The sequence below is a fragment of the Lepidochelys olivacea genome (assembly GCF_965140295.1).
Source record: "Lepidochelys olivacea isolate rLepOli2 genome assembly, chromosome: 6".
Taxonomy (NCBI): domain Eukaryota; kingdom Metazoa; phylum Chordata; order Testudines; family Cheloniidae; genus Lepidochelys; species Lepidochelys olivacea.
The window spans coordinates 3,338,514-3,353,763 of NC_140416.1; the positions used below are offsets into that span (position 1 = coordinate 3,338,514).

The 15,250-nt window shown below is 58.1% G+C and overlaps 2 protein-coding genes across 2 annotated transcripts; both read right to left on the reverse strand.

Annotated features, from left to right (window-relative positions):
- Positions 1–1,101: 1,101 nt before the first annotated feature.
- KAT8 (lysine acetyltransferase 8) lies at positions 1,102–9,709 on the reverse strand. Its single transcript, XM_084632139.1, has 11 exons — positions 9,488–9,709; positions 8,184–8,258; positions 7,564–7,739; positions 7,326–7,379; positions 7,051–7,215; positions 6,718–6,807; positions 6,182–6,322; positions 5,681–5,774; positions 5,236–5,386; positions 4,749–4,903; positions 1,102–2,578 (listed from the first exon to the last, which is right to left on the reverse strand). The coding sequence occupies exons 1-11, from the start codon at positions 9,696–9,698 to the stop codon at positions 2,514–2,516; spliced, it is 1,377 nt and encodes a 458-aa protein (XP_084488265.1). The 5' UTR covers positions 9,699–9,709; the 3' UTR covers positions 1,102–2,513.
- A 1,211-nt stretch (positions 9,710–10,920) lies between these two features.
- Positions 10,921–14,770, reverse strand: LOC311522673 (uncharacterized protein). The gene is made up of 2 exons (XM_084632156.1): positions 14,572–14,770; positions 10,921–13,956 (listed from the first exon to the last, which is right to left on the reverse strand). Exons 1-2 carry the CDS (start codon positions 14,633–14,635, stop codon positions 12,968–12,970), a joined length of 1,053 nt encoding a protein of 350 aa, XP_084488282.1. The 5' UTR covers positions 14,636–14,770; the 3' UTR covers positions 10,921–12,967.
- Between the last annotated feature and the right edge of the window lie 480 nt (positions 14,771–15,250).

Genomic DNA, 15,250 nt, shown 5'->3' on the forward strand with positions numbered 1-15,250 from the left:
CTTGGAAAAGAGGCAGCTAAGGAGAGATATGATTGAGGTCTATAAAATCATGACTGGTGTAGAGAAAGTAGATGAGGAAGTGCTTGTTACTACTTCTCATAACACAAGAACTAGGGATCACCAAATGAAATGAATAGGCAGCCGGTTTAAAACAAATAAAAGGAAGTATTTCTTCACACAACTCACAGTCAACCTGTGGAACTCCTTGCCAGAGGATGTTGTGAAGGCCAAGACCATAACAGGGTTCCAAAAAGAATGAGATAAATTCATGGAGGATAGGTCCATCAATGGCTATTAGCCAGGATGGAGTCTCTAGCCTCTGTTTGCCAGAAGCTGGGAATGGGTGACAGGGGATGGATCACTTGATGATTCCCTGTTCTGTTCATTCCCCCGGGGCACCTGGCACTGGCCACTCTCAGAAGACAGGACACTGGGCTAGATGGACCTTTGGTCTGACCCAGTCTGGCTGCTCTTATGTTCTCCCAGAGCTGGGCCTAGAACCCATGAATCCAAGCTCCCAGCCCCGCTTCCCACCCAGAGCTGGGGCTGGAACCCAGGTGTCTAGACACCCAGAACTCAGTTATAGGAGCCCTGCCCCACAAAGCAAAGGATGGGCCAAATCTGGCTAAAGCTTGTTTGCTGGCCAAGAGGTTGGGTGTTGGGAACAGTTAATCCAGGGCTGGGCAGTGCTAATACACTCGGTGAATCCGGGTTGGACGCGCTCCAAGGAACCTACTGGCAGGGTCAGGGAGAGGCGCCTCAGTGGGGAGGCACCTGCGCTGAGCAGGCTGGGTGTGGGGAGGTTTTAACTCTTAGGGGAGTGGCTGGGACAGAGATGGGGAGGCTGAATACAGCCCGGAATGAATTTCTGTTTGGCCTCCCTCACTGCCAGGATCCCTCCAAGCCTGTGCTTCCCACCTGCCTGGATCCCTAGCCCAGCCTGTGTGCCCCAGTGCTAGGATCCCTCCCTGATCCCCCTCAAAGCTTGTTCTCCCCACACTGTGCACCTGCCAGGATTCCCCACCCCGGGGCAATCCTGCTAAACTGTGCACCATACCCTGTGTGTGACCATTCCCAGGCAGACTTCCTGACAGACATGGGTTGTTCACACTTTTCCTTTTTATTTATGAAAAATACACTTCTTAAAACAGAAAAAAATACACCTGTAGGCAGCGAGTAAGAGGGCAGGGAAGCTGTGGGGACTGGCTTGGGGGCTGTCGGCGCCAACCGTTCCCCCACGCTCCAGCCCCCCGGCAGCAACGCTTACTTGCACCTCCAGCTGGTGGCGCCAGCCTCGGAATTGGAGGAGTGCGAGATTGGTGCTGAGGGAAGAGGCCCGAGACAGTATCCTCTGTGTATCCTTAGACTGGGGTGTCCCGGCCCTGGGAGAATCCCATACACATCTGCCCCATGCAGAGCTTGGCTTTGTGGGGGTGGGGGTTCAAGAACTGACTTGAGACCAGCCAAACTCAGCAGACATTCCTCCAGTCCCTTGTGGGGATCCCAGGATCTCTGGAATGGGAGATCAGGGAGGGATCCCAGCAGTGGAGGAGGGGGGACAAGAGAACTGGGACAGAGATGCCAGTAGCAGGAGGTGCACTGGATGGTGAAGGGAATCCTGGCCTAAGGAGTGCAGGCCAAAGGGGCAGGTCGGGGGGAAGAACCCCAGCAGCAGGGTGGCAGCTGGGGCGTGAAAGGTTCCGGAAGGGACCCAGCTGAGATCCTAGTGGGGAGATGCCCACATCAAGGAGGCCTAGCAGAAGGGGCATCGTCATGGCCAGAGTGGGCTTTGCCTGCAGCAGCTGGGGCACATCGGTGGCATATGTGTGTGGGCTGGTAAGTCAGGGCTATGGCATTCTGCTCGCCCCCTCCCCGAGACCCCGGCTCAGGGCAGGAGGGGCACGGTGGCAGAGCTAAATGTACGTTAGAAGGGACTTTCACAGTGCCCCTGCCCTGTTCCAGCCTCCTGGTGCAGCTGTCCCAGTACCTTCCCCCAGTGCCGCTTCCCTATCTTGCAAGCCCAGGGGATCAACTGGACAGGGAATGTTTGCCCAGCAGAGAACACGCAGTGCCATCCTGCCATTAGCAACCCTGGGCATCTCTTCCCCCTCCCCTGCCAGCTGAGTACCTCCTGCCCCAGACTCAACTGCTGGCTGCCCAGCAGCCCGCACCAGGGACAAATTAGCCAGTCCACCAAGGGGATATTGACCAGAGTGCAGCACGCAACTGACTAGCGGGGCAGCAGACACTGGCAGTGGTGCGAGGAACCCCCTTTACTAGTGCTGTTCGGGAGGGCAAAGCTCAGCCGTGGGCCTATTCTGCCATGCAACGCTCAAGGGAAATGAGATGCGACAGGACAGGACACCAGCCCTGCTCAATCGCCGCTGGCCTAATGAACAACGTCCAGCCCTTCCAGCTGGTTGTTTGCTCCGGTGCTCTGTGGTCAGGCGGGGTGCAGACCAGATCCTCATGTGACTGAGGGGTCATTTGGACTCCTGTGTCCCACCGTTCCTTCACTTCTTGGAGATCTTGGCCTGCTTGTGTTTGGGGGGTGCCCACTTGAGACAGATGGAATCCACTGAGGAGGGAAAAAGGGGAGGGGGTGAGTTTGCCAGAATCTATGAACATCCCCACCCTCCATTGCTTTCAGGCCAGAAGGGCCCGTCCGATCTCCACTCAAGCACCAGCCAGCAACTCTCAGCCTGTTACACACTCCTGTGTCAAACCCAGCAACTAAAGCACCCTCAAGAAAAGCCCCTAGTGTGGACTGGAAGCCATTAAGGAACAGACATTTCACCATTGCCCTGGGGAGTTTATGGAGGGGATGGCATGACACTGCCTGCATGTAGCCGATCCGCAACTGCTACCAGCAAATATCCCCAATGGCCAGTGACAGGACACTACATGGGGAGGTCTCTGAGTTACTACAGATAATTCTTTCTGCCTGGTGGGTCTCACTCACATGCTCAGGATCTAAGGGATCATCATATTTGGGGTCGGGAAGGAATTTCCCCCCAGGTCAGATTGGCAGAGACCTGGGGTTTTTCACCTTCCTCTGCAGCTTGGGGCACAGGTCACTTGCTGGTTTAAACTAGTGTCAATGGTGGATTCTCTGTCACTTGAAATCTTTAAATCCCGATTTGAAGACTTCCGTAACTCAACCAGAGGTTAGGGAGCTATTGGGCGAGGTCCTGTGGTCTGCGATTTGCAGGTCGGACTAGATCAGGATGGTCCATTCTCAGTGTAAGTTGGTTCCAAAAGTTCATATCTGCACTGTTAAAAACTGGTTCCTTATTTCAAATTGGAATGTGTCTGGTTTTAACTTGCAGCCCTTGGTTCTTGTTCTGCCTTTCTCCACTAGATTAACGAGCCTGTAAGCACCCGGCATTTTCTCCCCAGGGAGGTACTTTTACACCAGGATCAAATCACCACTCGGTCTTCTTTCGATAAGCTAAAGAGATCACGCTCCTTACGCCTCTCACTTTCTCCAGCCCTCCATTCTTTTTTGGCTCTTTAAAGGCTGCTACAGGGAAGTGGTGGACTCTCATTAAGGCTGCTGTATAAATGCACTTCAAGTAGAGGTTTATTCCAGTGATTTTATAAAGAACCCCAAAAAATACTCTCTATACAAACCCTCAGCCAGTTACCACAGGGAAGCAAACTGCACCCGTGGGAAAGCAGTCGGTGTTGGAACACAGTGGAAGCACGCACCCAGATCTGAGCTCTGGGGTGAGGCAGCTGGGTAACAGCAACACTGCAGGGGCATGGTTCACCCGGCACTGAAATGCAGCCATCTCTGGTGTGGCAGCTGTTTAACAGTCGCTCCACAACTCTTCAATGGCATTAGGGGATTCCAGGATAATCAGTGTCTCTTGTCCAGTTTCCAAGCAAAATTCATCCTCTTCTTCCTCCTTCAATCCCACTTTGTCATTTCAAGCCCAGAGGTAGCTGGGTGAGCTGTGCAGCGTTGCTGTTAGCCAGCAAGTCCCACCCCAGAGTGGTTGCACTTCAGTGAAGGGTGTGCGATCCCTGCATTTGCAGCCGGCGAAGAGCTTGGAGCTTTCCCTGGGAGAGAGGGAAGTGGAGAGCTGGCTTGCTGAGAGTGCAGTTTTCCCAGCCTCTGGTTACATAACCCGATGTGCCTGTCACCTGCCCTTGGGAAAACAACGTCCTGCTTCAAGAGAAGCCTGAAACCTGAACGCAGCCAAGGAATGTTCAGTGGGGTGTGTATACCCTGGCCTCTAACAGGGCTGCATTGTGTTTGGGCTTAAGGACTGGTTTGTGTGGAGATGAGTATGAACTTATGAGATTCTTTAGAATCATAGAATCTCAGTGTTGGAAGGAACCTTAGGAGGTCATCCAACCCCCTGCTCAAAGCAGGACCAATCCCCAATTTTTGCCCCAGATCCCTAAGTTGCCCCCTCAAGGATTGAACTCACAACCCTGGGTTTAATGCTGCTTTGCTGCTCTCTGGGCCACCGCACGCAGAGTAGAAACATGCCAGGGACCTCAACAGCCTTTCCAAAGGGGGCCATGTTCCCTCCAGGGGAAAAAGTCCTATGTCCCATTCCCCACCCCCAAGAGCCAGCCAGTCCCCCCGCCAAGCTTAGGGCCGCATCAGAGCTGGTGCCCCCTCCTGGGGGAAAGCTCCTTGTCCCACTCCCCAGCCAGTCGCCCACCCTCGGGTGGGATCAGAGCCAGCGCCCCCCAGAGGGGAGAGGCCCCATGTCCCACCCCCCACCCAGTACCTGTGATGGGGGGCTTCTTGTACTGGGCGCTCTTCAGATGCTCCTCCACCAGCCTGGGCGTGACGCAGATGACGTGTTGCCCCTTCCAATACTTCACCATGTTGAGGGACTGCAGCGTGCTGATGATGTCGTTCTGAGTGATGCTGGTCATCTGGCTGCACAAGAAAGGGGGGGCAGAGGCGTCGGCAGCAGCTGTGGTACCGGGGGGGGGCTGAGTGCTAACAGGGAGGGCTGGTTCAAGGCTTGGATGGGAGAACACAACTGCGGGTGTGGGGCTCAGTCAGGGGTACGAGCCCCTTGCAGGCAGAGCGGGCCCCAGTGCAGCGCTAGGGGGCGCTGTACTGCGCTGCAGAGAGTGGGGCGGGGTTCAGCAGGGGGCGCTCTCCCCGCTCAGTCAGGGCTGGCCCCAATGCAGCACTAAAGGGCTCCACGGGGCGTGCTCTCCAATCCGAGTCCCTGGTGCGGTCTGCCCCGCTCCCTCGCTCACCTGAGGTCTTTGATGGACAGGGTCCCTCGGAAGTCCCTCAGGATCTCCAGCAGCACCCAGGACCAGTAGCTCCGGTAGCTCAGCTTGCCCAGGTCCGAGAGGGGCTTCTCTGGGGAGCCCACTGTGCTTTCCAGCTTAGACAGCTCGTAGCCTATGGGCATGGAGAAGGGGGTGGGGAGAGATCAGAGCCCCCAGCCTTGGCATGCAGGGACCCTACCCCATTCCCCTCCAGGAACTGTGTGAGTGCAATGAGGTTGGGGGGAGAGGGGCGTCTCAGGACAGAAATCATCCTCACCTTGTGCTGCTGGGATCTCCTATAGGGGGCAGCAGGGAGTTCACTTCCTGGCTGCCCAAGAGGGAAGCCAGTTACTCCCATTCGAGAACGTACCAACTCATTGCACACATGGCCGACAGCACAACAAAGGCAGACACCAGGGCTACTCACTGAAAGCGATGAGAAACTTGCCATAGCCCCGTCTTTGGTAGGGGGGCAAGGTGAGGATACAGGCCACGTTGTTCCCGTCTGGAGACTCCTTCTCCTGAGCACAAAGAATGCACAGACACAGGGTTACCGCAGAGCCACAACGGAGCTCCTAGGAGTGGGGGAGGACAGGGCAGCGTACCGAGGTGGAGAGGGGCTGGGCACAGACTGGCACAGGAGGGGGAAAACAGTTTTCCACATCTGGGCTCAGAGATGACTCAGATCTGTCCAAAATCGCTGCAGAATGGGCGAGGATTGGTGCAAACTGACAAAAGGTTGTTCCGATTCCCAATCCGCTTGACTCCCATCCCAGGACTGGGGATAGAACCCAGGAGTCCTGGCTCCCAGCCCTCCTGCTCTAACCCACTAGACCCCACTTCCCTCCCAGAGCTGGGGAAAGAAAACAGGAAGAACCCAGCTCCCATGCTCTATGCTGGCCTCTCAGCATGGGCTCCAGGCTGTTACCTTGGAGAAATAGCCGACGATGTGGGCGCCCTGCCTGTCGACCTCGGTGAGGATGTAGAAGACAAAGGGCTCAACATCAAAGTAGAGGGTCTTGTGGTCTAGGAAGAGCTTGGCCAGGAGACACAGGTTCTGGCAGTAAATCTGAGCACGGACGAGAAAAGCAATCATCAGACAGCACAGGACTTGCCCAGCTTGGGGCACCAAGGACAAACAGTGAGCCACAGGGAAGGAGTGGGAGCCCAGAACGGGGGAGCCCTGGGGAGCAGACCGCTGGGGATGACCCTGTCCTGGGTGGGATGGGTTCAGGTGGGCCCTGCCGGAGAGACTGCATCTCTGCTGGGGAACCGAATGTCAGGGGTGCTCCTGCCCCGGGTGGGGACAGGCTAGACAGGCCCAGATGGGGAGTTCTGATCTATAGCCCTGCAGCCTGTGTTTGGACAGAGACGTACTGGGCTCCTCGGAGAAGGACAAAGGTCCCGTGGCGGCAGGGAATTCCCCAGTGGCCACACATGGGATGGCCAGCAGCACTGCCTCACCTTGTGATCTTTGCCATCCACTTCATAGACAGAGATGTTGTTCTTCCTGTAGATCTCCTTCCCCGGGGGCTGCCTCCACTGGCACTGGCCCTGAGACGGAGAAACTCTCAGACGCTGGCCAAGCCAACACAGTGCTGCCGGTGCCCCTCAATCCCCACACACAGCCCCCTGCTATGCCAGCCCTGGGTTAGTTCCCCCACCCAAACCCTGCCCCCACTCTCCCCAGCCCTCGGCTGCCCCTCTCCCCGAACAGATACACCATTGCCCCTCAACTCCAGCCCACAGCCCTGGGCTCCCCCCCTCCGACAATACTGCGACTTGGTCCTTACTTACTAGGTGGTACCTGTAGCTCTTCTCGAACTTCATGTATTTCAGGCAGTACTCGCAGATCCACAGTTTGGGCTGCTTCCCATAATCCTCCGGGAAGGGTGAGAAATACCAGGCGTCGATCTCATAGTGGCCGATGTGGATCTTATCTACGTATTTCACCTTGGTGATCTGGGATTGGGGAGAGGGAGGGAGGACACTCCAGGTTAGTGATCAGAGCAAGGAGCCAGGGTCCTGTCCATTTAGATGCCAGGCCATGCCATTGCCCCAGGGGCACTCACCGCCTCATGCTCCTTCTCCAGGGCAGCTGTGGTAGGATCCATCTCTGCATACGTCTGTGGGAAAACAGCAGAATATCAGGTAATTTCTATGCTGTAGCACAGACTTTAGTTGAATCCTCACTGAATCTTCCACCCCTAGCACTGCACAGGGTCCAGGACTGACTGCAAGAGGAGAGCACCCCTTACTGAGCCCCCACAACCCCAATCCCTGCCACACAGCACCCCCTGATGTACTTACCTTCTGAACATGGTTGATCTCGTCATGTTTGCGCTTCTGGTTGCGGGTGATCTTACGCTCGGGTTGCTCTGACAGCTCGTTCATGTACTGGTCTGTGTTTTTCTGCACCGCATCTTTGACTGTCTTGGTGAGGGCCAGCCGGTTCTTATCTACCCACTCATCCAGACGCCGGTTGACTGTGGTTAGGGTTGGGCAAGGGGACAGGATGGAACCTTGAACAAGTCTATCCAGCCTCACGGTGCAGAGTGACTTTTTCACCACGTCCCCAAACACTCAACAGCTGGTCACTGGAACCAAGCAGTCCTGACCCCCAGGTGTTTTAGCCTTCTGGAAACCACACCCCTCCCAAAGCCAAGCAGCGTAGACATACCCTTAGATCTCAGATGCTACAGAAGAAAATCCTGCAACGGGGAGTTCTGCAGGCTAATTCTCCATCAATTTGGGGGGTATGGGTGAGAGACTCATTTTAAAGGTGAAAATGAGGCAGTTACTGAACATAAACTACGGTGGGAAAGGAATTAACACCGCCACAATCCTAGGCACTACCGTAGTGCGCCTAATAAATAGCCACCTACATTAAGCCCTCCCCCCAGGAACAGAAAACTCAGGGCTGCACTCACATCCGACATAGTGCACGTAGTATTCCTCCCGAGCCTCCTGCTCGTTGAGTCGTGACTGGATGACCTCGGCTGAGTCTGCAAGGCAATCACCAGGTTAGCGCCAGCCTAGGTGCTTGTGGAGAGCAGGAACCGGTTAGGCGCAATGATGTATGTCCTTGAAAATGATAACCCCGTTCCGCTGAAGGGTAACCAAGCACTCTACTCAGGGCATGCCCCCCTGGCGGGGGGAAGAGCATTCTTAGTGCGGAACAAGAGCGTCCACCCATGGAGCTAGTAGGGAATAATTGCTGCGCTTTAAATTTACACTCTGGCTTATTTTGCAATAGCTTCCCCATGAAATCTCTGTGCAGGCATGTCCTAAATCTCACGACTCCTTGAAACAGGGGACGCTTAATATCCGTCTATACTGGTGTAGTGAAACAGGGGTGGGCCTGGGACATATTGCGAGGGGAAGGCCTTATGCCAGGTCCTGTGGGCACATGGCTGGGTACAGGGGCAGGGTTTGGGGGGGGGAATCGCGGTGGGGAATCGCGAGGGGCGGGGGGACTGTGAGGGGCAGGGTTTGGGGGGGGGAATCGCGAGGGGCGGGGTCGGGGGGGGCCGAGGGGGGGAATCGCGGTGGGGAATCGCGAGCGGGGGTCAGGGGGGACTGTGAGGGGCAGGGTTTGGGGGGGACTGCGAGGGGCGGGGTCGGGGGGGGCCGAGGGGGGGGGAATCGCGGTGGGGAATCGCGAGCGGGGGGTCGGGGGGACTGTGAGGGGCAGGGTTTGGGAAGGGGGACTGCGAGGGACGGGGTCTGGGGGGGGTCTGGAGGGACGGGGTCTGGGGGGGTCGCGCCGCGGGGGGGGGGGAGAATCGCGAGCGGGGGGGCGGGGGGCCGCGGGGGGCGGGGGGGATTGCGAGGGGCAGGGTTTGGGGGGGGGACTGCGAGGGGCGGGGTCGGGGGGGATTGCGAGGGGCAGGGTTTGGGGGGGGGACTGCGAGGGGCGGGGTCGGGGGGGTCGCGCCGCGGGGGGGGGGACTGCGAGGGGCGGGGTCGGGGGGGGGTCGCGCCGCGGGGGGGGGGACTGCGAGGGGCGGGGTCGGGGGGGATTGCGAGGGGCAGGGTTTGGGGGGGGGACTGCGAGGGGCGGGGTCGGGGGGGATTGCGAGGGGCAGGGTTTGGGGGGGGGACTGCGAGGGGCGGGGTCGGGGGGGTCGCGCCGCGGGGGGGGGACTGCGAGGGGCGGGGTCGGGGGGGTCGCGCCGCGGGGGGGGGAATCGCGAGCGGGGGGTCGGGGGGGGCCGCGGGGCGGGTCTCTCACGCCAGGTCCCGTCCGCCCGCCGGCACAGGTAGGTCTCCCCGATCTCCACGGTGACCTCGGCCTCGCGGAGCGGCCCCGGGCTCGGGGGCCGGGGCCGGGGCCGGGCCGCTCCGCGCCCGTCGGCCTCCCGCTCCTCCTCGCCGCCCGCCCCGCGCAGCGGGTCCAGCCCGGGGGGGCTCCCGCCACCTGCCCCGCCCTGCTCCGCCGCCATGACAGGCCGGAACTGCGTCACCGGAAGTGACTTGGGACAACAAACCGCCCCCCTCCCCCCCGCAGCCTGCGCGTGGCGGGCCCCCGGAGGTGACGTTTCGCCCGCATCACGTGACCGCGGCCGCCGAGGGGAGAGCGAAGGGCCTGGGAGGCGCCCTAGTATCCCATCATGCCCCGCGTCCCCGCCGCCGTATCCCTGCGGCCCCCCGTTTCCCAGCATGCACCGCGCCCCACCCCCCCAATATCCCTACGTCCCCCAGTATCCCAGCATGCACCGTTCCTCCTCGCCCCATCTCCGTGCGCCCCAGTTTCCCAGTGTTCACCGCCCCCCCGCCCCCCGCATCCCCCAGGGGTTGCCAACTTTCTAATCCCACAACATTGAACCCCCCCCCCTCCCCCCGGTGGCTCGCTCTCCCTCCCCTTCCCGGGGCTGGGGCTGGGGCAGGGGGTTGGGGGGCGGGCGGGGGGGCGGGCTCCGGGGTGGGGCCGGAAGTGGGGGGCTGAGGGGGCACAGGGTGGGGGCACAGGCCTACCTGCGGCCACTCCTGTCAGCAGTGCAAGGAGGGGGCTAAGGCAGGCTTCCCGCGTGTCCGGGGCCTGCGGACCGGGCTGCGCCCCGGAAGCAGCCAGCAGGTTCGGCTCTTAGGGGGAGGCGCGGCAGGCGGCTTTGTGCCACGCAGCTCTCGCCCGCAGGCACCCCCCAGATCCCACTGGCCGTGGTTCCCGACCAACAGGAGCGTGGAGCCGGTGCTCGGGGCGGGGGCAGCGCGCAGAGCCCCCGGCCGCCTCCCCCAGCCTAGGCGCCAGGGCTGCTGGCTGCTTCCTGGGTGCAGCACGCTGCTCGGACAGGTAGGGACTCGCCTGCCTTAGCTCCAGAGCACCTCCGTGCTGACCAGAGCCGCCAGGGTCCCTTTTCGACTGGGTGTCCCAGTCGAAAACTGGACACCTGATCACCCTAGTATCTCAGCATGAATTGCTCCTTGTCCCAGTGCCCCTCCGTGTCCCAGCATGCCCAGCCTGTGCCCCTCCCTGTCACCCCATCCCCCTGCATAGAACCCAGGAGTCCTAGCTCTCCTCCCACCCTGCTCTAACCCACTCGACCCCACTCCTCTCCCAGAGCTGGGATAGAGAACCGAGAAGTCCTGATTCCCAGCCTCCTGTGCTGCAACCCTCTTCCCGTTCCAAAGTGCCTATAAAACACACTCCCAATCCGATAAGGATTTTGAAATATATATGATTTATTGAGGTTTTACGTCAATGAAAACGTTATCAGTTAATCAGGAGTACAGTCAACACAAGACAATCACAGATAGGGAGGAGAGAATCTAGGACAGGACACAATAAAACTTTATTCCAACATAATGACTCAAGTACGTGTATAAAATTGTTGGCTTCTATCCATGGACCAGCAAACAGTATATCAGAACTAGCTACAGTGAATCTTTTATATTACCGTAAGCATAGTCTTTAGGCCTTTGATTTGTGTTGCCAACAGCTATGGGTATAGTTTGGCCAATGACGAGAACATCTGTTTGGATTACATTTAAATTCACAAAACTAAAACCCACAAGGCTGAAATTCACAAAACAGAATTAGGATGATCCAAGGCTATAGCCCAGTATTCCTAGAATAAACAATATGATCCTTTACTATGTGACCACTCGACAATGGCCCACTTGAGCATAGCACTCGGCCAGACAACACCGGACTGTACGTAACACTAGCGATGTGCATCTTTTTTCCATCATAGCCTCAGATGCAAGGAGGTAGTAATTTGAGTCACTGTCTATTGACCCTAAATAACATCATAATTCATCCATATAGTGTACTGAATGCCCTCTAGTGGTAGGTCTATTTACAGTACTAATACTTCTATCGTGCTTATAAATATTAACTAATAAAAACTCAGGTCAGTAGTGTTATCACCCTATTTAAGAGTGGGGAAACTGAGAGCGAGGAAATTACTTGTCCCCTAATGGTCAGCAGGAGAGATAGCAATAGAACCCAGGTGTCCTGACTCCCAGTCCTCTCTGCTCTAACTAGACCACACACTCCACCCTTAGAGGAGAAGAGACACCAGGAATACTGGCTCCCAATCCTCCTTTTAAGGCTTGTCTATATGGGGAAACTGACCAGAATCTATGTGGAATAAGATCCCCACATGGCCACTCTATTCTGGAATAATTAGTGAGCTTCTGAAGTGGACCACTTTCTCTAGAATCAAATCCCTCTTCTCTCAGAACAGAGAACCCACACAGGGAGCTACTGCGGTCAATTTGCCAATGGAGATACGCTCCTCCTCTCGTCTGCTGCAATGGATGGACCCTGTTACAATGACTTGGTGCAATGAGGTTAATACTGAGGAGGGAAGTTTAGACTATAATCCCCCCCCTCCCCCCTGCAACTATTTATACGTCTCAACCTTAGCACCCTATCAGTGCAGGGTTGGTATTTTACCAATACACACAAACACACAACTAGTGCATACAAACCAATATAACACAGCCAAGAGACCGAGAACACTGCCTTTGGAACTGTTTAGAGTCTACAGTCTGTTAGTCGCTATAATGGAAGGGTTCTCAATTGTATAAAGTGAAGCCTACTCTAAAGATCTTTCATCTAGTGTGACATTAACTAGTGTGTAGACTCCCAGCCTGGGAGCTCTGACCCAACCAGGGGAGTCATGAACAGGTGTGTGACCACCATGCCCTAGATGGGAGGGGAATCCCAGGGCAGTCTTGCTGTGGGAAAGATTCCAACACACTGAATTAGTATCTCTTAGGCTGGGAGCACCTTGCCTCAGCTAGATTGGAACCACTAACCTGGAGGTTAGCTCTGGTGATGTCCTGGTAGCTTAAACCAAGGCTCACCATAACATCAGTTTTTAGCTACTCGCACCCTCCTTCCCAACAAATTCCCAAATACACAACCACAGCTGGGAACGGAACTCATTAGTGCTGACTCTTGGCCCCCCTGTGCTAACCCACCAGACCCCCCCCAAGAGCTCTGGGTAGAATCCGAGTCCTGAATACCAGCCCACCTGCCCTACCCCCAGAACTAAATCCCCTCCCAGATCCAGGAAGAGAACCCAGGAGTCCTGCCCCCACCTGCTCTAACCACTAAATTCCACTCCCCTTCCAGAGCCATGGATTGAACCCGGCAGTCCTGACTCTCAGCCTCCCTGCCCCAGATCCCACTCCCGGAGCTGCAGGAAATCAAGAGGAGGAATTCCCGTGCTCCAAGACACGAGGCCCGAGGAATTCCCGTACTCTAAGTCAGGAGGACGTTGACCCCACCCAGGGTCAGGACAGCCACAGGCTCCTCCCCCTGGTGCAGCTGCTGGTGGCGGGTGAACTGCTGCTTGTAGCGGAAGCTCTTCCCACAGGCGCTGCAGCCATAGGGCTTCTCCCCAGTGTGGATGCGCCGGTGTTTGACCAGCTTGGAGTTGACGTAGAAGCCGCGCCCGCAGTCGGGGCAGCGGAAAGGCTTCTCGCCGGTGTGGATCCGCTGGTGCTCGATGAGGGTGGAGCTCTGGCTGAAGCGCTTGCCGCACTCCGTGCACTCGTAGGGCCGCTCCCCCGTGTGGGTGCGGTGGTGGGACACCAGGTGGGTCTTCTTCTTGAAGCGCTTGCCGCACTCCCCGCAGGCGAAGGGCTTCTCCCCGGTGTGGGTGCGCTCGTGCTTGATGAGGTTGGAGCTGAGGCTGAAGCGCTTGCCGCACTCCCGGCAGCCGTAGGGTTTCTCGCCCGTGTGGGTGCGCAGGTGCTTCACCAGGTTGGAGGTGCGGCTGAAGCGCTTGCCGCACTCGGGGCAGTGGAAAGGGGTCTCCCCGGTGTGGGTGCGCTGGTGCTCGGTCAGGGCGGAGCTGCGGCTGAAGCTCCGCTGACACTCCGGGCAGGTGAAGGGCTTCTCGCCCGTGTGGGTGCGCTGGTGGCCCAGCAGCGTGGAGCTCTGGCTGAAGCGCTTGCCACACTGGCCGCAGACGAAGGGGCGCTCGCCCGTGTGGATCCGCATGTGCTCGATCAGCACCGAGCTCTGGCCGAAGCTCTTCTCGCACTCCGTGCACCGGTAGGGCTTGTCTGCTGGCCGCCGGGCGGCAGAGTGGGGAGGTTCCAGGATGCCCAAAAGGTTGATGAAGCCCGGCTCGGCGCAAGCGTGTTTAATCCGTCTCCTCCTGGGAGGGTCTCTCGGCTGGTGCCCCGGGACACAGACCTTGGGGGACGTCCCACGTGGCTCTGCTGAACTTGCTGTCCCAACACCTGCCAGAAGAAGGATTAACAGATTATCAGGATAGAAGGGATCACTGTGATTATGTCTTCCGACAGCCAGCAAAGCGCTTGGATTGTCAGCTCTTTGGGGCAGGTACTCTGCTCTGTGTCTTTACAGCATCCAGCACAATGGTTCCTAAGCACCACTGTAATACACAATGTACTGCACCTAGCCCCGGGGGGGGGGGGGGGACCCTGATCCACGACTGGGCTCATAGGGGCTATCGTAATACACCTAATAAATCATCACCATCATCGGTGATCCCTTGATTCAAGGATGATCTACACAACCTGCTCAACAGCTGGGGAAAGGCATTCCTACCCTGCACCGGGAAGAAAGGGGATGGCAAAGGGGTATAAGACCCTGATCAACAGGGACCAAATCCTTGATAGACCTTTCCCCAGAGGAGAGTCTGGTTCTGCCCCAATATCCCCTCTGAGTTTGGGGGGGCGGCGGGGGTCCTCAGGACAGGCAGGAGCCTACCCTAAGGTCCTGAGCCAGACAAAAAGGGGGTGGGGGAAGCCTTGCGGGGGGCCAGCCTTGCGGGGGCCGCAGCTTTTCCCTTCTCCCCCGGACCCTGTGAGCCGGTGTCTCTGATGCATCACCTGGGCTCTCCCTTCCCGCAGAGCCCCGCAGAGCCGGGCCGCGCGGCTCAGCCCCGCGCTCCATGGGGGCGACCGGGGCAGGCTCCGGGAATCCCGCTCAGCGGGCGAGCCAAGGCTGCAGCCGGGGCTCCCCGCAGCGACCCGTCCATCGGCTCAGCCCAGCGTTCCAGGGGGAGCCCAGTGATGATGTCACAGCCCCGGGGTCACGTGACGAAGCGGAAACCGGGCCGGGGGGGGGGAGAGCAGCTGTTGCTAGGAGACAGGCCTGGAGGGCCCCTGTGTTTTGGTTCCTGCAGGATACACTGTTCTTAATAAAGATGAGCTGTTGCCCCATTGTCAGCTGGTATCCCAGCATGCACCATTCTCCTCCCCCCCCCCCCAGGGTCCCCTCCTCCCTGTTACCCTTGGCAGCATGATTTGCCCCTTATCACCACCTCCCAAAGCTGGCAGGGGAAGTCATGTATCCAAGCCCCCCCTTTTCTTTAGTTGTGAGTTCCCACTCCCCTCCCAGAGCTGGGACAAGAACCTAGGCAGGACTCCTGGCTCCCAGCCCCGCCCTGCTGTAACCCACCAGAGCCCGCTCCCCTCCCAGAGCTGGGAGAGAACCCAGGAGTCCTGGCTCCCAGCCCCCACTGCTTTAACCCCCCAGACCTCACTCCCCTCCCAGAGCTGGAATAGA